The sequence below is a fragment of the Mastacembelus armatus genome, chromosome 18, assembly GCF_900324485.2.
Source record: "Mastacembelus armatus chromosome 18, fMasArm1.2, whole genome shotgun sequence".
Classification (NCBI taxonomy): Eukaryota; Metazoa; Chordata; class Actinopteri; order Synbranchiformes; family Mastacembelidae; genus Mastacembelus; species Mastacembelus armatus.
The window spans coordinates 1,772,826-1,797,488 of NC_046650.1; the positions used below are offsets into that span (position 1 = coordinate 1,772,826).

Genomic DNA, 24,663 nt, shown 5'->3' on the forward strand with positions numbered 1-24,663 from the left:
CACCTGAGGCCCTGTTGTGTAGTGTAGGTGTATTTACATGTGGGGGAGGATGCTGAGCAGATCTACTAATATCATTTATAAGCCTAAACAGGTGACAGGTATTTCATCTTGTTGTGACTATCAAACAATAAAACTCTCACTAAAGTCATTTAAGTCATATACTTCTAAATGAATGCTGTCATAACTGATAAAATGTGGAAAAAATATTTTAAAAATGTTTTTAATAAATCAAAATTAGTAGCTTCCAGGAAGGTAGAAAACACACCAACACATTCAACTCTATGGCAGAAAGCTGTAATGTAAGTACAGTTTAAACTGGTGATTCCCTTGAGATGATTGTATTGTGATGTGGCACTGTACAAATAAAACTGAATTGAATTGAATTGAATTGAATTGAATTGAATTGAATTGAATTAAATTGAATTGAATTGAATTGAATTGAATTGAATTGAATCGAATTGAAATGCCAATCACCGGTATATTGCCTTTGGTCTGAAGTCAACATTATTCAGCATGAAAGCTCAAATTATGTGTGGTCTATGTGAAATAATGCTTCCATGCACGTATGTATCATTGTGTTTCATTAGGAGCAGAAATGCACCACACTGATGCCAGTAGAACAGCTGCTGAGGGCAGAAGCCACAACACTTCATATTGTGGTTGCATTTGTGTTTATTGTTTCAAGCACTGACAAAATGAAAAAATAAAATCCAGGAATTTTATCATGCCCACTATTCTGGGTCTGTAATTTCAGAAATCTTCTTAATAATTACAGTCACTACTCATTAGCTTTTAATTTATTTATTCCAATTACCTGTAAGCATAGTCTTTCATTCATTCATCACACTGAGAATTAAGTTTCAAAGAATACATTAATAATAAATATGCAGTGGAACTTTTAAGGAATTACTGTTTTCACTGTTTTCTCATATGCTGCATCCCTTTACATGCTGAAGTGGACCAAATCTGATGTCCCTTTCATGGACATGTGAACAAACAAATAATGTTTTCAGCTGTGAATCTAGATCTGATTCATATCCCATCTGTGACTATGTGACCACTGTTGTCATCATTCATCTTCCAGACCTGGAAGCTTCATATTTGTCTGACATAAATGTTTAAGCTTCTGATCAAGCCACATGTACACACATGGCTCCCATTTCAGTTCAATGTGTGCATGTGTGGCTGTTTAGGAGCTCAACAGTGTTCACACTGGAGCGGAGTACATATCACTTACAAACATGGATGTGAAGCATTGACACAAAAAGCTCAGAGCAGATCAAAATGGAGCGTAGCTATAATGACTGCTGAGCTAAATGATAGAAAGGTTGAATGCATACCTTCCTCCATACACAGGTATCCTTTTAAACACATGCAGTAGTTTACCCTACTGCATTCTGGCCAATGAAGGGTGCTTGTTTAAAAACCTTAACTCAAATGAAGTAACATAAGTGGGGTTTCTAAAAGGCCAATTCCCCATTGGTCCAGAAGCTGAACAATAAGTCTGTCCATCTGTATTGGGAAACTCCCACTGTGAATATGTGGCACACTGTTGACTTCTCACAGAGTCAGGGTGGTGAACACAGAGAGAATCCCTGCCAGGAGGTGTTTTAACAGAGCTCAGCTGGTGCCTAATTGATGTATTCATGCTTGCTCAGTCAAGTCTTTCTGCCTTTCACCTCAATGCATTTGTGAAGTAGGTTGTGTTTGGGTGGGACACCTGCAGACAAATTCTAATTTAAGATTTTGGACACCACACTAGGCTTGCTCATTGATTTATTATTGCCTCATATTTTCTGCTGCTGTGGATTTAAAATGGCATCTTTCAATCTGTACCTGTGTTGTGTTTATCCTCCTTAGTATTTAGGACTTTGTTGTTCTGTTATGTCTTTAATTGAAAAGCACTTTGTAACATATGTTTAGAAAAGTGCTCTATAAATGAATTTTATTATCATTAGGCCCGAGCAAGGACCAAAGGTCCCAGTGCAGGGACTATTATAATTGCTCAATGAAACTCCCTCAAATTTGACACCCTGAACATGTGTGAAAACTCACCAAAATTTGCATGCCAATCAGAATCGCATGAAAATTTGATATTTTATTGGTTTCATAAACGACCTCAAAAGAATGGCTCTTCAGCGCCCCTGACAAACGTGAAAATACATTGCGCCTATTGGAGGCCCACTGACATTTTTGTCATTGTACAGTCACCAGCTTTGGCAAGTGTCTTCTTCATGTCAGGCCAAGCAAAAAAGCTTATCATGTCGAGGTCGTCCACCAGGAAGTCCACCAGTTGGGAGTTTATCTTGGGGTCATTGAGTTCGTTGATTTTGCTCAACTCGAACTTGAACGAATTCCTCCTTGGGCTTTTGAGCGACTGAGCTCATCTTTGGTCAGCATCACCTAGACCCATGGGGCTGCAAAAGTTACCCAATTTTCTTGAATAAGTATTACGGTTTTCCTTTGGTGGGCGGGGCAAGTTGACGCAGGTTTTTGGTACCTTCGAGGTGTCACAGATCGCGCACGCATTGTCGGATTGGAGTCGGACCAATTGATGAATTGTAGTCCCTGCCACCCTGAACCCATAAACTAAATCAAAATAGCGTCCCCTGTATAACGATTTGAAAATTGCCATTCAAACCAAAACATTTACTTTGTCAGAATTGTACCAAATTTGGCACAGACATCCTTTAGGGCGACTCTAAAATTGCCCGTAGGAGTGAGTGTGAGTGTGTGAGGTTGTCTGTCTTTGTGTGTCTATATGTGGCCCTGTGATGGACTGGTGACCTGTCTAGGGTGTACCCCTGCCTTCCACCCGAGAGAGAGCTGGGATAGGCTCCAGCGGATCCCCGTGACCCTGAACAGGAAAAGCGGGTATAGAAGATGGATGGATGGATCCTTTAGGGCATGCCCATCAAAACAGCCAGTCGGACCCATGCCCTGTTTTCAAGGCCTTGGCGATGACTAAATCTTGCTATTCATTTCCAATGGGAATTTTACAAAATGCTTGGGGCGTTCGGGGACGCGGTTCGCTCGGGGACGCGGTTAAACTTAAAGGTGCAATGGCTGCATCGAGAACGGCTTCGGCCACGGGTCGCTCGCGGGGGCGGCGGTGCCCACGTTGCGAGGGCCGCTTATCGCCGCTTGCGGCTGTATTGTTTCTTCTTTTATTACGGACAGGTCTCAAGGGGCGAGAGCTACAGTATAAAGTACATGTTTAATGTCAAAAAGAAAGCGTAGCCAGGAAGACAAGTCCTGTCCTGAACACACACAAACACTGACACAGACACACTCTCCCCCATATCAGCTTTTCCATTTTCTTGGGAGAGTAAGTGGTGGAAGTAATCCTGACACACTGTTTCTTTTACCTGCTCACTGATGGACAGAATCACATCAGCATTCATCCATTTCTGAACAAAACCAAATTCTTTTCATGCTTAAAATTGAGTGCATAATTTGTATGAAAGCACTTCTTTATATTTATGTATCCTTTATGTATCCACTCAAACAAGTTAAATCTAAGTAGAATACTTAATGTTTATGTTATGTAGTGTTATTTACACAGGAATGAACTATTTGAAGATTTCCAATCAGGATTTAGAGCACATCATAGTACAGAAACAGCACTGTTGAAAGTTACCAACGATCTTCTCTTAGCCTCAGATAATGGACTTGTTTCGATACTTGTCCTCCTAGACCTTAGTGCAGCATTCGACACCACTGACCACAACATCTTATTACAGAGACTGGAGCATGTGATTGGTATCAGAGGAACAGCGTTAAAGTGGTTCCAATCCTATTTATCGGACAGATTCCAGTTTGTTCATGTCCATGATGAACCTTCCACACGAACAAAAGTTAGTTATGGAGTTCCACAAGGCTCCGTGCTAGGACCGATTCTGTTCACCCTGTACATGCTTCCTTTAGGATATATCATTAGGAAGCACTCTATTAATTACCACTGCTATGCGGATGACACTCAGTTATATCTATCTATTAAACCTGTTAACACAAACCAGTTAACCAGACTTCAAGCCTGTCTAACTGACATAAAGGCCTGGATGACCAGTAACTTTTTACTTTTAAACTCGGAGAAAACAGAAGTCATTATATTTGGGCCTAAAAATCTCAGAAATAACTTTTCTAAAATTATAGCTACTCTAGATGGCATAGCCCTGGCCTCCAGCACTACTGTAAAAAACCTTGGAGTTATTTTTGACCAGGACATGTCCTTTAACTCACACATAAAACAAATTTCTAGAACTGCATTCTTTTGCCTGCGCAACATTTCCAAAATTAGGAACATCCTGTCTCAAAATGATGCAGAAAAACTAGTCCATGCATTTGTTTCCTCAAGGCTAGATTACTGTAACTCATTACTATCTGGATGTCCTAATATCTTAATAAAAAGCCTCCAATTAATCCAGAATGCCGCAGCCAGAGTCCTGACAGGAACTAGCAAGAGAGATCATATTTCTCCTATATTGGCTTCTCTTCATTGGCTCCCTGTAAAATATAGAATAGAATTTAAAATCCTTCTTCTCACATACAAATCCCTTCATAATCAAGCTCCTTCATACCTTAAAGACCTCATAGTACCATATTATCCCAATAGACCACTTCGCTCTCAGAGTGCAGGCCTACTTGTGGTTCCCAGAGTTCTCAAAAGCAGAATGGGAGGCAGAGCCTTTAGCTATCAAGCTCCTCTCCTGTGGAACCAGCTCTCAGCCTGGGTTCAGGAGGCAGACACTCTCTGTACTTTTAAGGCTAGACTTAAAACCTTCCTCTTTGACAAAGCATATAGTTAGGGCTGGCTTCAGGCAACCCTGAACCATCCCTTAGTTAGTTATGCTGCTATAGGCCTAGACTGCCCGAGGACCATCGGTGCACTGAGCTCCCCTACCCTAACCCCCCCCCTCCCCCTCCCACCTCATGTATATTCCACCATTGAATGTTACTAACCTTGTGCTCTCTCTCTCCCCTAGTTTGTGCTCTCTCCCTCCCTCTCTCTCTCTCTCTCTGTACCTTCTGCAGGTGTCCCTGGTCCTGGAGCTGTTTATCGCTGATGTGCAGTTACTGGTCCCACCAACTTGCAGTGTCTATTTGTTGTTTATTGTTGCTGTTCTTTTCTCTCTGCTCTATCCACTCACCCCAACCGGTCGAGGCAGATGGCCGCCCAAACTGAGCCCGGTTCTGCTGGAGGTTTTTTCTTCCGTTAAAGGGAGTTTTTTCCTCTCCACTGTCGCCAAGTGCTTGCTCATAAGGGAATTGTTGGGTTTTTAGTTTTAGTTTTTGTAAAGTGCCTTGAGATGATTTGTATTGTGATTTGGCGCTATACAAATAAAATTGAATTGAATTGAATTGAATTGAAAAATTTGTACCACATACAAACTAAACAGCAATAGTTTTTCCAGCCCACTGTGATCCTCAAAGATATACAGCTACAGCTCTACGGGTGGTGTGTGCGTCTTCCTCAATCTCGATTATGGCGTTCCATGTATGCCCTGCCTGCTAGCATCTTACAACCTGCTGTTACGTGTTGGATTGTCTGGGGCATCTTTGTACAGCCTGCACCTGGGGTCCTGCCTGGTGTGGTAGACCCCTGGCTCTATTGATCGTGTGCTAAGGGCCAGTTCCTGTGTAGCCCCTGTGTTGTCTTTCAGTCCAGCTTTTTTCAGCCACTGGTAGGACTTTTCAATATCAGCCACTTCTTCTCTCTGTCATACTGTGCAGGGGTTTGCCCTGCCATGATGATTCTTGCTCCTCTACCTCTGCTTCAGGCTTCCATCGCTCGGAGCCATGCTCCTGCTGTATTCATGAATCTTTGCTGTATATATATACACACACATACATATATATGAATAACCTTTCTATTATTACTATTAGTCTACTGTCCATCTTGATCTCCAGTAGCTCCACAGCTTGATCAGAGCGTGAAAAGCACAACTCATGGCAATTTCGGAGCTTTGTGTGAAGCTTTGCTAGACTCCAACATGCATATACAAAACCCACAACACACAAGCATCAGGGAGCAAATTGTACATGTTCATCAATGACATATCACTAATGTATCCATCTCATTTATATTCAGTGTCCTTCTTATACACATTGCTTACAGATCTGCTCATGTGTTGTGGGAGGCTGTTAACAAACCCTATAAAAAGACAGAGATGGGCATGTTATTAGTCTTTCACTGGACTAAACTCTGCCAGTGACCCCTTGAGGCTGACAATAGAAGTACCTTTAAGTGAAGGTTAAGTTTATTATTCATCTATAAAATATCTATATAAAATACAGCCTCACTACAAAGTCCATTTGAAGGCAGACCAGGTTCTTGAATGGGTGCAGTTTTCCCAGTTGTGATGAAATTCAAGATGTTCAAACAATGTAACCATAATTTCCACTTAATAGTCTATTAATTGACCCTGTGATTTACCTAATCGTTTTTTAGAATTGTTATCACAGACAAAGTGGTGGTAACAGTTTTTTTTTACAGTTATGGTTTCATTTGCTGAAAAATACAGCTCATGCTAGTAAAGCACGGTTATGACTTTTTGTTGCTTTAAAATAGGTTGACCAGAAGTATATTGTTATGACCTGAACAAACACTGTGGAAAACAATCTACCAGAATTTGTGACATGCACGGCTAAAGACTAAGCGACATGGGACTAAGCAGGAGGAAGCAGACAGCAAAGATGAAACCCAGCATCCATAAAGTTTAATGCCACAACATTCCACTGCATTTAAATCTGTATTAGTGATTCCCACAACATCTGTCTGCTTTCAAAATATAATGTTAGGAGCAGAAATTCTTAGGTGATGTGAGTACAATACACAGGTATAACTTCCTACAGGATATATGTGTGTGTGTGTCACTAGGACTTCTGCTTCTCCCACTGTTCTGGTGTGAGTGTCTTCTGTTCGAAAGCGTGGATTTCTTTCAGCTCCTCGGCCAGACAGGTGTTCACCATCCTAATGACACATAACACACAGGTTTGGAATTTACACATGGACAGCACAATGTCACTCTTGTGTTGTAGAACAGATCCATACTATCCTTTTGTTACTTTTTGGATATAAAATGTGTCAGCATGCTTGGGGGAAATTATACAACACAACTGCAGTTCTTCTAAAACACTGGCCATAGCCTTGCATGTTCGAAATGTCACTAGCTCCAGTCCATGCATGGCCATTCTGGGAATGTCGTGTGAATTAAATGTTTACAGTAGTAAACATGCTAATGCAAGTCTGATGGTTCCTATAGTGTTTAATACCTGTGTCTCTGCAACAGTGGTTTGCCCTCAAACTGGGGAGACACCACCAGGACTTTAAAGCTGGCAGCACATCTATTAGGTGATGTATCCTCCACAACCTGGAGGAGACAAGGTGAGACTTGCTGCTGATACGGAGTTACTGGGTGAATTTAATCAGAATCATCTTTATTGAACAAGGAATTTGACTCTGGTTCACTAAGCTCTCTCTATGTACAAGAATTAAAATAAAGTTCAACTTTTTAAGACAGGAAGATAGGAGGTTTAAAATAAAGAAAGGAAAAGCAACTTCTATTGTAGTAGGAGTGCAATGATTTAACTATGAATATATATTAAATAATAATATATATGGGGGATTAATAAAGTATCTATCTATCTATCTATAAAGGTACAGATGTACAAACATCCATATAGAGTTTTTGTACAGTGGTTATAGCTACCACTCTAAGACAGAGTTCATGAGAGTGACAGGCTGGGGAAGAAACTAATGACTGTGATGTGAGTCCTCTAAACCAACAGGACCAGAGACTCTCGCTGCTCTACCTGGTTTCATTGGCTAAGGCCTGCTCATAGCTGAGCCAAACTCCATTCAAAAATCATTCAATTTAGTGATGCTATAGCTATGAGTGACATATGTCCACTGGCTAAAGCTGCGCAGCATTCACGTCAAACATCAGCCTACGCCCAAAGAAAAAGAAAGAGGAATGAAGTTAAATGCTGTGTCCAACATAAGCCTCCACCCGCGACACGAACTTTGTAGCCTGGTGAATAAACAACTTCTGTCCTTTGTACTAGCTACTTTTGTTCCACCTGCAAATGCACGAGTGCAGCCTGGCGTCTTTGTGCGCACCACAGCACCCAAAGCTACACCAAGCCTGGGAGCACCTGGCACGAACGTCAGTCAGAAACCTACCACGTGCACCGCGCCGAGCTCCTGAATGAGTCTATCCCGGATGTGATCGGATGTTACAGCCATGTCTGCAGGAACACCAGCGGTGCTGCGACTGAGTACATGGGGGTTACACCAGCAACCTCTCACAGTCCACTCTATGGTCGGAACACAGACGGGTTGCACCGGAAGTGTTAGAGTACTTTTGAAGCAAACACTGTGGAAGAGCTGACCTGAATACAGACCAGGTGTAAAGTCTTCTTTTAGACGCCAATTATCACTGAGAGCTGTGTCTCCTACAGTCTTAACGATAATTTTCAGGCACTGAGCGTGAAGGAGTATCACCGATATCATGACTGACAGAAGAATTGTCCAATTGGATTGTAGCAATGACTCGTACAGCCAATCAGATGCCGCGTTACACAAAATGCAACACCTTATTTTTTTAAACAGGCGAATCATGATTTTACTGAGAAACAAACAAAATGTTTCTAGTTATTTATGTTTAGTTTATTTATTCATTATTAGCAGAAGTTATTAGCATTAGTTATTTAATCGTTACACGTGGTATGCGGGTTTTATTGCTATTGCAGCGAGACACATTTCATCAGGCGGCCTCTGGGATCACTGCCACAAACCGTGTTTACATGCGGGCGTGAGTATTGCAGTACTACAGTATTTCCGTGAGCATGGCAGTATTAGCGGCTGCTGTTTATCTGTCGCCTGGGTGGCTTTAACGCACACCATCTTAACTGGCTGCTCCTGTAGCGCGTTAGTCATACTGTGCTGGTTGTCTGCAATGGTGGTGGACGTGGAAAGCTTCTTTGGTGTCTATATGTTGTATTGCACCAATCCTAAATTCAAAGGCCGTATCTACATCGGCTTCACTGTGAACCCCGAGCGGCGCATCGGACAGCACAACGCTGGACGGCACAGAGGGGGAGCCAAAAGAACCAGTGGAAGAGGACCGTGGTAGGACCTGGCAACCTCCTCTGCTGTCCAGCAATACACGAGACAAACTGTGGCTGCACATAATTACTGTTATATTGTGTATCTCTGCTCTATCCAGGGAGATGGTTCTCATTATACACGGCTTTCCTTCTGATATTGCTGCTCTCAGGGTAAGGATCTGATGTGTTTTTAAATGACCCTACTTCAACTTGTCTAGCATGCAACCACTGAAGTTTTTAGTCAAATGTGTATTAATTCATTGCATCCTGTGAAACCCCAGACACTTCAATGTTTTATTCCACAGAACACACAGTTACCAGTTGTTGTTTTTCATGTGTGAATGCTGTGGCCTAAGCACTGACATTTGTTTCAGTCTAATTTGTGTGTCAGTGTGTGAGTGACACAGAGCTCACCGTGCTTACTCCTAGTGTTAGCTGCTGTAAACCTCAATACACACATATGAGTAAAACAGACAACTCATTGTTGATTACATTGCTTACTGTGACTTCATTCCCAGCTTGTATATGTTATCTGACTACTATCATGGTATTGTTTTTGCAGTTTGAGTGGGCATGGCAGCACCCTCACTCCTCCAGGAGACTCTCCCATGTCTCTCGCCGTGCCAGAAAGGAGTCGAGCCTGCAGTTCCACTGGCGCGTCGTCTCTAACATGCTGCGGGTAGCACCGTGGAACAGACTGCCATTGACGGCCCGCTGGCTCAAACAGGAGTACAGGTTGGACTTTGAACCCAGTCTGCAGCCTCCCTTGCACATTCCCATCGCCTTTGGCAGTGTGAGAGCTAAGAAAATGCTATCACAGTCTGCAGGAGAACAGGAGGCGATGTCCAAGTGTTTTCTCTGTAAAGGACTGGTCAAGGTAGAGACTCATTAGATGTTAGTGAGCATTTTGTTCATTTGTTTTCAAAATTTGTTGATTGACTGCATGCTGAAACTAGTCGATTAAGACAATGTGTCCACCCACCCAGTACTGTCTGCAGCTATAGTACACTTTGACAGATACAGTGGATGAGTGGATGAGCACAAGTTTTGGTTTTGTTCTCTTGGAGTGTTAATTTTTCCACTCTATAATGTCCCACTAAAAGGTCCACACCTGTCCAAGGTCTGACCACTAAGTTTTTCAAACTAACAATCTGAAATTCACGTGCTGTGAACTAGTTGCTGTCCTTTGTTTCAGTGCAGTTAAATTCTGGCTGGCTGTTTGCTTGGTTGCAACATCTTTGTTTCTTCTTTTACCTCAGATGTCAGAAAAGCTGAGCTGTTTCCACCCGTATTGTGGAATGAGCAGTCACATGATCTGCCTTGCCAAACATTTCCTTAAGTCAGAGCCATCCCACCTCCTGCCTGTGGAGGGAGAATGTCCGGCCTGTCGTCGGTCAGTGCTGTGGGGGAGCCTCATCCGTCATAAACACGGCTGCTTCGGAGACCTGGAGGAGATCACACCATCTGCATTCCAAGTAAGTTACAGGATATTTCTGTCGTGTTCATATAGAATTTTTGCTCAACTGACTTTGTCCTCTGATTCTCCACAGAGCCACTGGGCAGATGAACTGCAGATATGAAAGAGTGGAGTCTATGTACATTAACTTTTATGTCCGGTCAATGAACTGTGCTGTCACATCATGTGGTCAAGAGGATTATGTAGATTATGTCCAGTGAAATATACATTTTCAAACTGAACAGATCTGTACATGTCCCACATTCTCACATGGTTCTACTACTGGGTATGTTTCATTTTTTAAAATATAGGTATGAAGTCTGTATTTAACCATGTCTGCTTGAATATATTTGTGTAAAATTTATTTTATATCTTTAAAAATTAAACAAGACTCTTTTACATTGTGTGAAGTGCGATGTCGCAGGTACACACTATTCACTGTAATGGTAGGAATACTGATTATCCAGTGACTGGACCTTCCAGACACAGGTGTCTTTATACTACAGTCACTTCAGACACATTCACTGCACTCAGGTGAACCCCATTTCACTATTTGTGAAACCACTAGCACCAACTGGCTGGACCTCTGTTGAAGTAGATCAGTCATTTTAACCTTTGTGCCCTGTTCAAATTCACTACCCTTTTTTTATGTTCAGGATGAAAACCTCCACTAAAATAAAATGTAAAAATATATCAGATAAATATTTTTTCAACATTTTTTGCATGAATCTGTTAATCAACTTCAGTTCTGATCAAAACTACTACATTAAAAAAACTTCCAGGATTTTAACCCTTTTTAACCCAGAAGCAATGTCACAGATTTGAGGAAGAAAAACACCTAAAATGACTTATTTTCAATATAAAAAGTGATTGTGGACTGGATATTTTTTTACCTCCTAACACAGTTTTGGATATGTCAAAGATTAGTTACAACACTGATTTTGATGCATTGTTAGTTTTTGCGCAGCATCAGATTTTAATTTTATGTATTTTAATATATTTAATTTTTTTAAACATATATTTCTATATTTTTAATTTGTTTGTCATTTATCAGTTAAAAACGCCCGAACTAAACTGGATGGATTGCATTTTTCTGTTTATTTGTACAACATTTAGGTCCATTACTAGGGTTCACATTAAAACCCAGTATACTGTATATATATATATGGTTAAATTTACAAGACACACATTTGACATTAACATTGACAAACACATTGACAGTCTTCTCATAATGGAACTATGCTCTAAAATGTAAAAACCATAAAAACAATTGCTAAACTTCTTTAGATTTGTTATGTTTTCATTCAGTTATTGTAGTAACAAACAAATGTTTAGGTAGGTGATTAGGTAGGAAAAAAAGAAAAAAACTATATAATTTTATTAATGTTAAAGTGTTACATTTGTTAACTTGATATAGTTATTGACTTATTGCTTAGCTGTGGGTTAATCACTCCAAATGACACAGTTGACAATAATCACTCATCAACACTTGTCCTCCTCACTGCTGGGCAGGGGATGTATGTACAGTGATCACCGGCTGCCAGGGACAGAAAACATGGAAAAGGCAAATTTTAGGCAGGCAGACTGGGTTACAACTCCAAAAATTGTTACCAGTCTTTACAGCTTACTTGTTCTTGTGTGGCTGGTCTATTTAGATATTATTGTGGTTGTTCAGAGAACAACAGAACGGAGCTGGATGTTACAGCAATCATCAGCATCTACTCACCATCTTGGGAGCTGGTGTGCAGCACTTGACCACCTTGCAGCAGTAGGCAGCCAGGGTGACTGAGATGGCCAACAGTGCAGCATGGATAAGAGCTCCCTCTGCATAAAAGTGGGAATGGGTATCCTGTACGTGGGACAAAATGGCAAAGAGTCTATTAGGATTATGTAAAGAAAGAAAAAATAACTAAAAGATGTAAATATTAGTATAACAATACTGGCCTTGCAAAAATGACTCCATGAATGTTATAACTTACCTGAATTTTATGGCAGATTCCATCAGATTCATGTGTGGTGTTGTCATAGTAATTAAACCAGCACAAAGATGGCAAATGTCCCATGTTAACCAGAGTACAGATCATATTAAAGACAGAGGCACCACAAGATACAATCTGCATCCCCAAGCAGGCTCTCAGCTGCGAAAGAAAATAACACCGGGCACAACTTTAATCACTGCTTGTCTCTGTCCACTTTATTCTGATCAGTCTTGGTTTTTCTTTGTCTTCAGGGTTAGTCACACATCACTCAGATAATCTGTCTGGACTACAACCTGGCTGTCCAAGATAGAAGAGCAACACAGCTGAATCTGACCACATATGGGTCGGGTCAGTATACTTGTATAACAAACAGCTCCACTCAGCCTTACCAAGTGACACATAGTATAGAGGAAGTGGCAAAGACCAAGAGTTGTTCTTTTTTCCTTGCAGACCGAGTTCAGTACTGTGACATAGCCGTGTTCTGGCTGACATTTTGAGATTTCCTCAGTTTCTGTTTGCTTTTCTAAAAGCAGAAGTGGCCTTGAACTGGCTCTGTCTGTACGTCACCATGTTGTCTGTTTCCTCTCCACTCAGTTAACTTACCGTTGGGACATGGAGGTTCTGTGCTGCTATAGCCACACTCCCAGCTATTATCACCTAGGAAGAGAACAAAAGCACAGTCAAAACTGTTGCTGTAATTATTTTAGAAGGTAAAGGAACAAATCAGAATTTGAGAGTGAAATAAAATTTTAAAAACTGACAAATCCAATATGTTTTACAGTCAGCATTACAAAATATGAAAAGCAGAAAGTACCTGCTAAGTGCTAAAGTACAAAAATAAGTATGAGTAAATAAAATAATTTAAACAATAATTTCCACAGAGAATCCTTGGGCTAAGTTAGAAGTTTTTATGTTGAGAAGCCTGCTGACACACTTGTTTCCTTGTCTCACAATATGTTTTCCTCACTATGTGGAGCCATTTTACATCAGACACAACCCAGGGTTAATCTGAGAAGACTGATGTTCATGGCTTCATTTGGGGATAACTGTTCATGCACTTAGCCTCAACTGGAAATCAGGGTGCCCTCAGATTGCACTTTAGTGTCTGTAAATGCATCTGTTTGCTTAACTATACCCGACACGTCAACTTAATAGTTATACACTGACAATCATACAAGTTGGCACAGTTTGACATTTTAGGGAACAGGGCATTTTGGTGTATACAGTCCTCCAAACATCCACCAGAATCACTAAGAACTATCTTCTGCAACAAGAAGAACGGATGGTCTGGTCCCTGCAGAGCCCTGCTCTCACAACATGGAGTCAGACTGGGATTGTACTGACACAGTCTACATCCACCGAACAACTGTGGCAGCTTCTCCAAGATGCTGGAACAACCTACCTGCTGGTACCTGGGTAAACAATATGCCAGTGTACAGAGAAGAACTGCTGCTAGTTTAAAGGTAAAGGGGTCACAGCAAGTACAGACCTGAATCATTTGCTTATCAGTTTGCAACATTGCCTGCAATGATCTACTACAAACGGAGATATTAAAGCAAGGACTAAAGCAAGAATAATGCTGGAGTTATCCATGATCTTACCAGTAGAGATAAAACAAAGACGGGTATGTCTGTCTCCATAGGACTCAAGCCTTTGGCCAGAAACACAGACATGCAAATCAACTGAAACACACTCAGGCCGATTTGAGTGATCTGCAACCAACACACACACACAGAGAATGAAGGTCACTGAATAAGTCAGCAGAATATTAAAACACACACACACACACACACATTAGAATATACCCCCAGTGCTTTGGGTTCAGCCTCCAGGTACTTCTGTTTCCTCTGGACGTTTCTCTGGAAGGTGACAGCGACCAGAGGGCTCTGAGCTGGGCTGGCACTTTCCTCCACAAACGCGGCTCCATCTGGAATAGAAAATACATTCTCGGCTTCGTGTGTTACGTTACTGACATTTAGCAGAACCAAGTCGGTGGGAAAAAAAGATCATGCTTTGTTTGTGCAGAAAGTCCGTTTGAATGCACCAAGCAGAACCCAACATCTGGATGTCATCACTCTGAACAAAGCTATGAGGTCGTGCATTAACGAAGCGCCTTTTTACCTGCCATGATCACAAAATCTGCTAGATCTTCACGGGCGGGTGGCTTCCCTTCTTATCAGTCCTACTCCAGGGTGCAGTTCTTATGTTTTGCAACAACTTTGGTGGATCTGGGCGAGCGAGTCCCGCCCCTGTCGCTGTAACGTGACTCCTCAGTTCCTCTCAACATCAGCCTTTTGGATCGGGTGTCGTGATTGGCTGAGATAGCTTTACTTCTCTGTTGACGATCAGAGACCTTATACTACAAGATAAAGTCATGTGCTCAAGAACAGATGTTATCAACTATATTCCAAATATGAAGAACAGCGGCCAGTTTCAGTGGCTGTCACTTATACAGATGCTAATTGTTCCTGTATAAACCCAGTATACTCTGAACTAGTGATGTATGTGCAGATCGTCTTCCTAATTATCTCCAGACTGCGACATTAGACGTAAACAACTCATTCCATTCAAAAATACAGTATAATAGCAACCAACATTTACTTTAGTAGAAGTATCAAAGTAGTCACTATGCAGAATGGTATCTTAAACTCTTAAGACATTACACAAATTAACGTTAGAGCAACTAGTAAAGCTATTTATGAAGTTGTCATTTAATCTAATCTCCCTGAAGAGAAAGCTGTAGATCAAAGATACATACAAACACTTATCAACATGTCAGCCTTTATTAGTACAGGAAGATAAGAGCTAACAATGCTCACACACTGGATAACTATACATACAGTAAAGTCCCTGATTTCTGTTGACTTCCTAAGTTCACAGCATCACCGGATGGACAAAGTCGAACTGCAGCTGAGAGGAGCAGCTCTGATTCTGCATCAGTTCAATGAGTCTAGCTGCACAGCACTACTACTGTACTGTTTAAAACTACTGCACAAGTCGACAGAAACATTTAGAGTTAGTCATCATTACTGGCTGGAGCCAATCACTAATGTCATATCCAGACCCACTACCTCACTGTTTTATTACGATGACACAGGCACATGGAGCATTTGTTGCATATTTTCATTTAACCATGTAGATAGTTTTTGAGGATGGCTTTACTTGTGCAGGTTTTGCCATAGCTACATCCACACCAAAACACTGGTGGAGGATGCAGATATTACTCAAGATTGAAAATAACCTTGATACTAGAGCCACAGGTGGATAAAAGAACGTCAAAGTGTCATTGACTCATGGCTGACCCACACAGATGGTCCATCTCTGTATTTCTATGAAAACACTGGCTATGTACAGCAGTAAAAAGACAATCAGTTGGAACAGCAATCAGTGCAAACAAAAGATGATAAAGATCCCTAAAAAACATCCTTATAATTTTCCCTTTGTGCTCATTAATAATGCAAACACTCTCAGCATAATTATCTATAAAGTCAGTGATTAGATAATGTCTCTCCCTTTTGAAAAATCTAATTGTTGGAGACAGAATACAACATGATCTGATTCTTCAACAAAAAAAAAAAAAAAAAAAAAAAAAAAAACCCAGAAGAATAACAAAACATTTGACACATAATGAGAAATCAATGGAGGAAATTTTGCTAAGACAGATGTAAAACAGATGATTTGACTCATTTCCAATTCCACTGCTGATTGAGAGAATAATGTGGAGAAATCAATATTAGCCTTGTCAAAAATGTTACATTACTGACCACAAAGAGATTACCTGTCTATTGGTGGAAAACATAACCTAACCCGATTCTGATGAGACATTTTGGTCAGTTTTTACACACATGCATGATGTCAGTTTGTCACTATCAGTATCATAATTTTAGTGTCCCATTATGTGGATATTGTTGCAGAGGTTGATGAGAAGAATATTCTTTTTGTAACTTTGTCTCTGGCATAAACATTCTCATAAAAATGGTTACTGGCATGTAGCATTGGCTTTCCAATGCCTATATGTATAGAGCCTGCAGTGTTCCACTGGGTTAATAATACAAAAGCTATTATAAATTAATCAATTACATTTACATTTAAATGACAAACAAACTCAATATAATTTAACAATTGCTAATTCTGTTTCTTGTTTCACAAAATGACTTTCATATATTCCATCACAGAATGCATTACTTTTTATAAGAAATTTGCAGTTTTCATTTTGTCTTAATTTCAGTTTTAATAATGTGATTTAGTGCTTTCATTTAATCTCAAGTGAACAAAAACTTCAATCTAAAGTCTGAGCTCGATCTGCTATGGTATATGTTTAACTGAATTTAATGTTTAAATTGTTTTTGCAACTTGAAATGCTACTTATTTAAATATCAATCTAAACACTCTTGTGATGGCATATGTAAGAGCAAAACATAAAATCTAAATCCGTTTGTTTCAGGTTTACAATTCTAATTCAGCATTAAAAATTAGAACAGACAATTTGGCAAATTTAATGATCATACTATTTATTCTTTACTTTAAACTTCTCAAAGTGCTAGTTTAATTCATTAATTAATAACTTTCAAAATGTATCAAGTGGCTACTTTGGCCTCCATTCTATGTAACCTCTAGATGAAACACTGTTGTCTAAGAGCAAATGGACAGAAAAATGGCAAAGGAAAAAATTACACTTCAGTGGAACTGTTTTTTAACCCACACCTCATCGACTTTGGTGTATCAGTATCTGGCCAGACCCCCTACAGAGACTGGTAGCCATCAGTCCTTCTCTTGCGGCCCAGTAGGTACGCCAGCAGCACGATGAAAATGAGTACCAGCAAAGTCACTCCCACTGCAATGGCTACACGATAATCATGCTTGTCAGCAGGACAGGGGTCAGCTAGAAAACACATGACACAGTAAGTCACATATTTAGCAACACATTTGTTTAATGTGACCATCATGAAGATGTTAATTAACAGCCCCTTTTGTAAGGTGTCATTCTGCCAAGTGATGGTCTATTTACTACAGTGTGTGTCTGTAGCTTAAAATTAGATTATTAACAGCTTCATGTGTAAATAAGAACATGTTGTGAAATCAATCAGCAAATAGACTATGTTTAAATTTCAACCCTTAATGCTGAGTTCTAACATTTTATTAAAGGTTTGGTCTTTGTGTGTTAATGCTTCACATTCATATTTGCAAGTGATGTGGCCAGCTCTAGCGTTTGGAAGCGCTAAGACCAATAATGAATTAATATATAAATGTAAAAAGTCAAATATTTGCTGCTGCAGATGATTGAAAAGTACAACAAATCTATAGTTGAAATAAAAATAAATATAGCACCTAAGTAGGTATACTATGACACTTCATTTGCAGACATTAGAATATGTTGCACTCTAAACCACTGGACAATCATGCAACTTGGTGCATTCTTTATGCTGCGGTGTGGTTAGTGTTGACTGAGCTGGTGGTTTTGCAGTAATTAGATATCAGTTGTCAGTCATAAAATATAGCTGTTACTGATACTCTTTTCTGCTATGGCTTCTAGTACTGATCATTAATTGTTTTTTTATATTATTTCTACTTTTTTTGTGCTCAAGAAGAGAAATTGAATTAATGGATCTAACAAAACATTTAATAGACAGCTGTATGTATTCATAAGAATGTTCCCTAATTCTATTTTTTTTCTCATGAGTAGACTTACGAAAGCCAAAATTGTTGTTGGTCAGATTGAAGGCCTGCATCTTGTTTTGGGTGACATCCAGGTACAGTCCTTTCCCCATGTAGAGTGATTCATTCCTACAGGAGTAATAGCTTCCCACCTTTGCAGTAAAGAGATGCACTGACTTGTTGCTGGCAGTGTAATTCTTGAAATCTGCAACAATCAAAGTGAGTCCTTTCATCATGATGGTTCCCAGAAAATAACCAGACGTGTTAGACTACATCATAACAAAAGAAGCTTGGTGTTTACCGGCATCACATAGTTAATTGAGAACACCTACCAATAACTGAAATACCAGTGCACAATTAGTGACCCAGTTACAAGAGTATAAAATGTAATAAGATGGCAGCACATCTTCCATAAAGACTACAATAAAACATGGATATTCTTAACTTACCTCCCACCATGAAGGCGTAGGACAGGAAAAAAGACAAAGTATCAACGTAGACAATATTATCAGTGGTGTTCTGAGGAAATAAGAAAATCAGACAGGTTTTTTTTTTTACAGAGGTTGTTATCCAATGACACTAGGTAATTAACGTGCTATGTGCTGCTTTTTCAATCATTACTGTAATCAAATGGGAGCTATTGGTTTTAATGTCAACAATCAAGACTGTCACTCAAAACTGACAGGTTCTGGAAGTTTTTCCTCTCCACTGTCACCAAGTGTTTACTCATAAGGGATTTGTTGGATTTCTGTGATTTGGTGCTAGACAAATAAATTGAATTGACAAGTTCTGTTCTTCTCTATGCTGTATAGAGTGTCCGTCTGTTGATGTGAAATTTTCTGAATTCTTTAGACCACAAATGAAAGACAAAGCTACTGTTTTGGCACGTACTGTGCTGAACTTTGAGGTTACATAGCAACAGACACAGAACCTGTCTGACAAGTCCAACTAAATATTACTGTTTGGTTATTAACCCTATAATTCATCCACAAAAACAAAAAACACTCCTGCTGATTGTTGATGGACTTTTGTTCTAAAATGAGTCATTACATTTTCACAGTATGTAAAATTCATACTATTAAGGTTTCTGCCATGTATTGTGCATGCTTTTCTTTGACCTGCTCTTCTGTATAATCGCAATGACTGAAAAGACGCTATTCTAATCTACTGACATATATAATTACATGACTGTCTCCATGTGACTTTTTATGCTAGCAGTCCATTAAGCTTCTACATAGTGCCAGCTTTCTGCAGGTGGGGCACGCATTATTAGGCAGCTAACAAAGTTAAACTTAGTGAAGTATTTTCAGTAAAATAAAAGAGGAACTTAAAACTGATAAACCTTCATTGGAACATAGTTTATTTGAATGTTAGCTGTTAAAATCATAAGGTTTGAATTTTAATATCAAGTACTGTGCTAGATAGTAATTTATCTGGATATGGACAGTAAACCATGAGAACATACTTCACTTTTACAAAAAGTAATATGAAAGCAAGTGTCAAAAGCTAGGTGTCACCGATACACAGTCCACACATACTGGTAAGTGATTCATCTTTCCAGTCAGTTTTAAAGATATTAAATATTCTTTCTTCAGTTACTGCCCCAGATGTGTTTACTATACAGTGAGAGGTAGGTTGGTTAGTTCATTTTGCTGTATGTTATCCATCACCAAGCACCTTCAACAGTCACAGCCTGTTCATCTGGACTGCCATTTAGAAAAACACTAAACCACAACTGCTGTGGAGTGAAGCAGTATGATACAGTTTCCCGTCACATGCTCGTAGAACAGGCTTGTCTACTAAACTTCCTTTTTTGACCAAATCTTTCTGATTCCAGTTCCTGTATTAAATTACCAGTCAAACAACTTTTAACTCATTGAAAGACTAACTGGGTCATTTGCATTACTGTCATAGTATTTATTTGTTTGCATTTAATATCAAATCAGTGTGAGCAGCTCAAAAACAAGACTGTGCTGCCTTGCCTATCACTAAAACTTGACATTATAATGTCATAGGTGTAACAAATTAAGAAAGGTACCTTTCTGAACAAGAAGGTGATGGAACCCTCTGAGAAGACAAGAGTGAGGTTGGCCTTAGTTTCGTCACAGACTCCTTCTGGATGGGTGTACTTTGGCTGAACAATAAAGGTTCCATTGACCTGAGAGAGAAATCGAAAGAAACCAGCCACCTTGAATCACATTAAAACACCAAACTGCATTGTCAAGCATGATTAGTAATTGTCTGTCACAAACATGACACACAATTAACCTTGCACAGTCATGAAGTCCACCACAAAGCGGAAATTAAAACTTGAAAAAAAAGATTTTCTCAATTCCTGAAAATAGTATGCTGACAACTGCATTGCTCAAAGCTGAGTCAGAATTCTGCCAAAAGTTCTATCCATGCTGATGTCCTAAATTGCTTACTAAATCCTTAAAAGCAATTTTACTTTTAGAGCCTCCTCAGAAAATTAACTAGAACTTTGAACTCTCATTGCTGTGCCACTTGTGTCTGCTGTAACAAACTAAATGTACCTCAGGTGTTGCAAGTCGGATCTGCAGCGATAGCTGGGTCATCACACAAACCACATTTTTGTCTGTCTTTAGGCTGTAGTTTCCTACAGTCAAGTTGGTAGGGGTTGGAGTAGGATGAGGAGGTGAGGTTGTAGTTGTGGTAGTTGGTGGGGTGGTGGTATTAGTTTTGGCAGTGGTAGTTGGTGGGGTGGTGGTATTAGTTTTGGCAGTTGTAGTTGGTGGGGTGGTGGTATTAGTTTTGGCAGTTGTAGTTGGTGGGGTGGTGGTATTAGTTTTGGCGGTTGTAGTTGGTGGGGTGGTGGTATTAGTTTTGGCGGTTGTAGTTGGTGGGGTGGTGGTATTAGTTTTGCCGGTGGTAGTTGGTGGGGTGGTGGTATTAGTTTTGCCGGTGGTAGTTGGTGGGGTGGTGGTATTAGTTTTGCCGGTGGTAGTTGGTGGGGTGGTGGTAGTTGTAGCGGAAGTGGTAGAAGTGCTAAACTCTTCTGCAGGAGACACAGTGACAGAAGGCTTGGAATTCCTTTTGGCTTCAGCCAAGGACAGCGCTTAAATTAAAAGATAAGAAGGAGAAACAGATCCATTTCAGTATTCACATATATACGTATACACATATACACACACACCACCTCCCTGTGCTTCCTTCTACTTTAACCTGCTTTAATGGATTGCTTTGTTGACTTGGGGACAGTGGAACAAACTGAATACTCAATGCATATTTTATTATTAGCTTAACAGGTTAGTAAGCAACTGCATATTTACACATCTAACATTCTTTTACCTTTGTTTTGGTCTACACCAACTGCTGTCTGCTGCTGGGGCAGGCAGTACACAGCTGATTTATCAAAGCTTTGTTGGTGCCTGCTGCCTCAGAAGTATTAGAAATGTAGCTGATGATACAAAGTACTACAGAGCTGAGTGGAACTGCAGAGTTTGCATTGTCAATACAAATAACCACTACCACATCACATACAGTAAAGTAATTAACTGTTAATCTAAAAGATGATTAGTGCATATTTTAAAATGTAGACCTTTGAACTCTGAGCAGCTTAGCCCTTTCAACAAGCATAATAAAACTAGCAAACTGACCCACTTTATTAGCCTGCTGGCTTGTCTGTTAGTATCACACATATCTAAGTGTGCTGCACATTAATGGCACTGATATATTTTTATCAAACAGTTTACTGCTAGTTTCAGGCAATAGTTACTTTGTCAGTTCTAGGATTGGGATACAACAGGTGACTTATACACCCATGGTTGATTTTAAAAAGTGTCATGTTACTGATTTTATGTTAAGCAGCAGCAATAAAAGTAAGTACAACAAGGTGGCCAGCAATAAATAAGAAACCACCATAGTAAACAATTCATAACTTTCCTCTAAAAGCTAAAATACTCTATAAACCATCTTTAATTAACTGAACTGCGATTAAATCAAACGTAGTACAGGGCCGGAAGCCAAACAGGCCAGGAAAGCGTGGTTAACATTTAAGACGCCAATATTCACTGCTGTTTTCACCCGTTTGAGCTTCAACGCAAAGGTGCGGATTCACCCTGTGAAAACAACAGCCTTCATCTGCTGACATGTGACTCAGACATGTAACACTATCGAAAGACTGCGGAAATTTCTGTTCCCCAAACAATCCAGGAAGTCAGAGTAGTGAGATCTCAAAACGTCTCATTATACACCGAACCAAGCGACATAGAAAGACTTAACACAGCGTCCGCAAAGGGTACAGAAAATAAACATAACCCAGGTTCACTCCGTGAAGCAACAGAATTGTGTTGTATCATAAAAACTATTTCCAAGTTTGTCAAAGTGGTTGAAAGAGAAAAGCTCTCACCTGACAGAGCGCAGCAGGCCGCAACAATGAACAGAGCAGCCCCCTTCATGGTGACAAGACCTCACTCACTGACTGACTTGACTGACTGACTGAAAGCACTAAGTTCACTGCTGCACTTATTCTAACACGACCTCAATATGCAACAACTGCGCAGCGTCCCCACTAATAAACACCCGCGTCAAGCTGAAACACGCATGACAGGAAGTCAGAACTCACATCTGAACAATAGCTCATTATCAAGGACAAACGCTTATTATTTAAATAGGTAGGACACAGGATACAGTACTTTTATTGCCACTGTGAGCACACAGCCAAATTTTATTGGTGACAGCACATGGGCCATATAAACGGTAGAATAAATATGCAGTGGTGATTTTATTTTGAAAATATTAAAATAACAAAGTGTTGATTCTTTTAAACTTGCCAGCTGACCTCAACACTCATGAAACGAAACCAAAGTGAAGGCAGGGAGGGAAACTGGGCTAAAAGACGAGTGAAAGGTCGCATGTTATTTTCCCAGCAGAATGAAATGAAACTTGTGTCGTTCAGCAGGCCTGCCTCGATTTGTTCATGTGATTTTTTTCCCAATGTGACTTAGAGTTTATCATAATCAAACAGGAACAAAAACACACACAAAGTCTGAACACATTATGGAAAATGCTGCAAATCCAAATCATGCACTGTTTTCAATAACTATTTACAAAACCGTCCGCAAATGTATTTAGTTAGTGAGGAACAAATGGAACAAAATAATAGTTAATGATTTGTTAATGAGTAGTTTTTCTAAATCATCGAGTAAATACTTAGTACCATACGTCACTTTACTTGACTGTGTCCCAAAAAAGTATGTAAGGGCAGGGAGTAATGAGAGGGACCATTAAGTACTCAATACGATATGTCATTTTACTTCAAGGTGTCAGGATCTACTCCGTGTTTCCTGTTTGGGACTTTTGTTTTGGTAGTATTTCCTGTGTTCCTGGTAGCGTCATGTTTTACCTGTATTGCTTTCACCTGTGTCTGGATGATTCCTTTGTGTGCTTTGTTCCTTGTTTTCCCATCCCCCTTTCTGTCTTACTCGGTGTATGTGTTCTGCTGAGGCAAGGAGGTAATGAGCCACACCTGATGCTCATCTGGTTATTAGGAGGACCTGTACACGGGAGATTTTAGGACTGAGGCTAGGGCTGAGCCCCACTAAAAGTCTGGGATTGCATTTATACAGGGCCTTAATGCCCAGGGGTCCATTTCTGTCCATCACTGTCCTCTCTCCTTCTCTGTGCTCTTGCCAAACAGCAAACCTAAAATCCAATCACAGAATCTATAATGTTATAAAAGGCATACATTAACTATACAAATTTGTATTACTCTAGTTGGATACTGGGTTGTTATGGGTAATGCTGTCTGGTAGTGTCATTTTGACCTCACTTTATCACCTGAACCCAGTTGTTTTATTTGGAACTGAACTTTCTTAATACTGCATGGGTTTGGTATTGCCACACAGAGACAACCAACCTCACACACACACACACGCACACACACACACACTTCGAGTCACCAATCAACTTCATATACATGTTTTTCGACTGCGGTGAAGAATCCGGAGTACCCAGAGAAAACTATCTTGCTGTGAGGCAACAGTGCTAACCACTCATCCACTGTGCTGGCTACTGTGGTATATATTTATTATATATATATTTATTATATTACTATATTATACAATATTATTGGACAAGTTATTTCTATTTAAGCCAGTGGTTTAAAAGTTTCACTTTGATTTTCAATGTAATTTTGAATACAGCCATTCATGGAATTTCAATGGAATACAGTCTTCCTGAATTTCCTTCCAGGGATTAATAAAGCCTGTGTTATCTCATCTTATCTTATTCTATCTTATTGATTTTAGTTTCCATTGACCACTGTTTTTTTGATGAAATTATACTGTGTACATTAGTAAAGATTTTCATTTTTAATAATTCCTTTTATCAAGATCCGATGTGTAATTTAAGTTCAATTCAACTCAATTCAGTCCAATTTGTATAGCGCCAAAATCACAATACAAATCATCTCAAGGCACTTTACAAAAGCTAAAAACCCAA

At 39.8% G+C, this 24,663-nt stretch overlaps 4 protein-coding genes across 5 annotated transcripts; 1 reads left to right on the plus strand and 3 right to left on the minus strand.

The window, feature by feature from the left end:
• Positions 1 to 6,695: 6,695 nt before the first annotated feature.
• On the minus strand, positions 6,696 to 8,479 carry LOC117152773 (bolA-like protein 2). Its single transcript, XM_033325729.1, has 3 exons — positions 8,186 to 8,479; positions 7,276 to 7,373; positions 6,696 to 6,973 (listed from the first exon to the last, which is right to left on the minus strand). Exons 1-3 carry the CDS (start codon positions 8,246 to 8,248, stop codon positions 6,877 to 6,879), a joined length of 258 nt encoding a protein of 85 aa, XP_033181620.1. The 5' UTR covers positions 8,249 to 8,479; the 3' UTR covers positions 6,696 to 6,876.
• An 18-nt stretch (positions 8,480 to 8,497) lies between these two features.
• Positions 8,498 to 10,966, plus strand: slx1b (SLX1 homolog B, structure-specific endonuclease subunit). Its single transcript, XM_026299221.2, has 5 exons — positions 8,498 to 9,133; positions 9,231 to 9,282; positions 9,674 to 9,988; positions 10,371 to 10,586; positions 10,662 to 10,966. The coding sequence occupies exons 1-5, from the start codon at positions 8,961 to 8,963 to the stop codon at positions 10,689 to 10,691; spliced, it is 786 nt and encodes a 261-aa protein (XP_026155006.1). The 5' UTR covers positions 8,498 to 8,960; the 3' UTR covers positions 10,692 to 10,966.
• Positions 10,967 to 11,646: 680 nt separating this feature from the next.
• LOC113135438 (uncharacterized) lies at positions 11,647 to 14,789 on the minus strand. Of its 2 annotated transcripts, XM_026315492.1 has the most exons (7): positions 14,668 to 14,789; positions 14,352 to 14,473; positions 14,148 to 14,258; positions 13,150 to 13,203; positions 12,547 to 12,705; positions 12,294 to 12,416; positions 11,656 to 12,104 (listed from the first exon to the last, which is right to left on the minus strand). In XM_026315492.1, exons 1-7 carry the CDS (start codon positions 14,672 to 14,674, stop codon positions 12,066 to 12,068), a joined length of 615 nt encoding a protein of 204 aa, XP_026171277.1. In that variant the 5' UTR covers positions 14,675 to 14,789; the 3' UTR covers positions 11,656 to 12,065. The 2 variants fall into 2 exon arrangements, with proteins under 2 accessions (XP_026171285.1, XP_026171277.1); XM_026315500.1 differs by lacking the exon at positions 14,148 to 14,258 and having other exon boundaries at positions 11,647 to 12,104.
• Positions 14,790 to 15,310: 521 nt separating this feature from the next.
• Positions 15,311 to 22,741, minus strand: LOC113138001 (macrosialin-like). Its single transcript, XM_026320089.2, has 6 exons — positions 22,571 to 22,741; positions 20,736 to 21,277; positions 20,240 to 20,359; positions 18,651 to 18,720; positions 18,236 to 18,406; positions 15,311 to 17,428 (listed from the first exon to the last, which is right to left on the minus strand). The coding sequence occupies exons 1-6, from the start codon at positions 22,617 to 22,619 to the stop codon at positions 17,289 to 17,291; spliced, it is 1,092 nt and encodes a 363-aa protein (XP_026175874.1). The 5' UTR covers positions 22,620 to 22,741; the 3' UTR covers positions 15,311 to 17,288.
• Between the last annotated feature and the right edge of the window lie 1,922 nt (positions 22,742 to 24,663).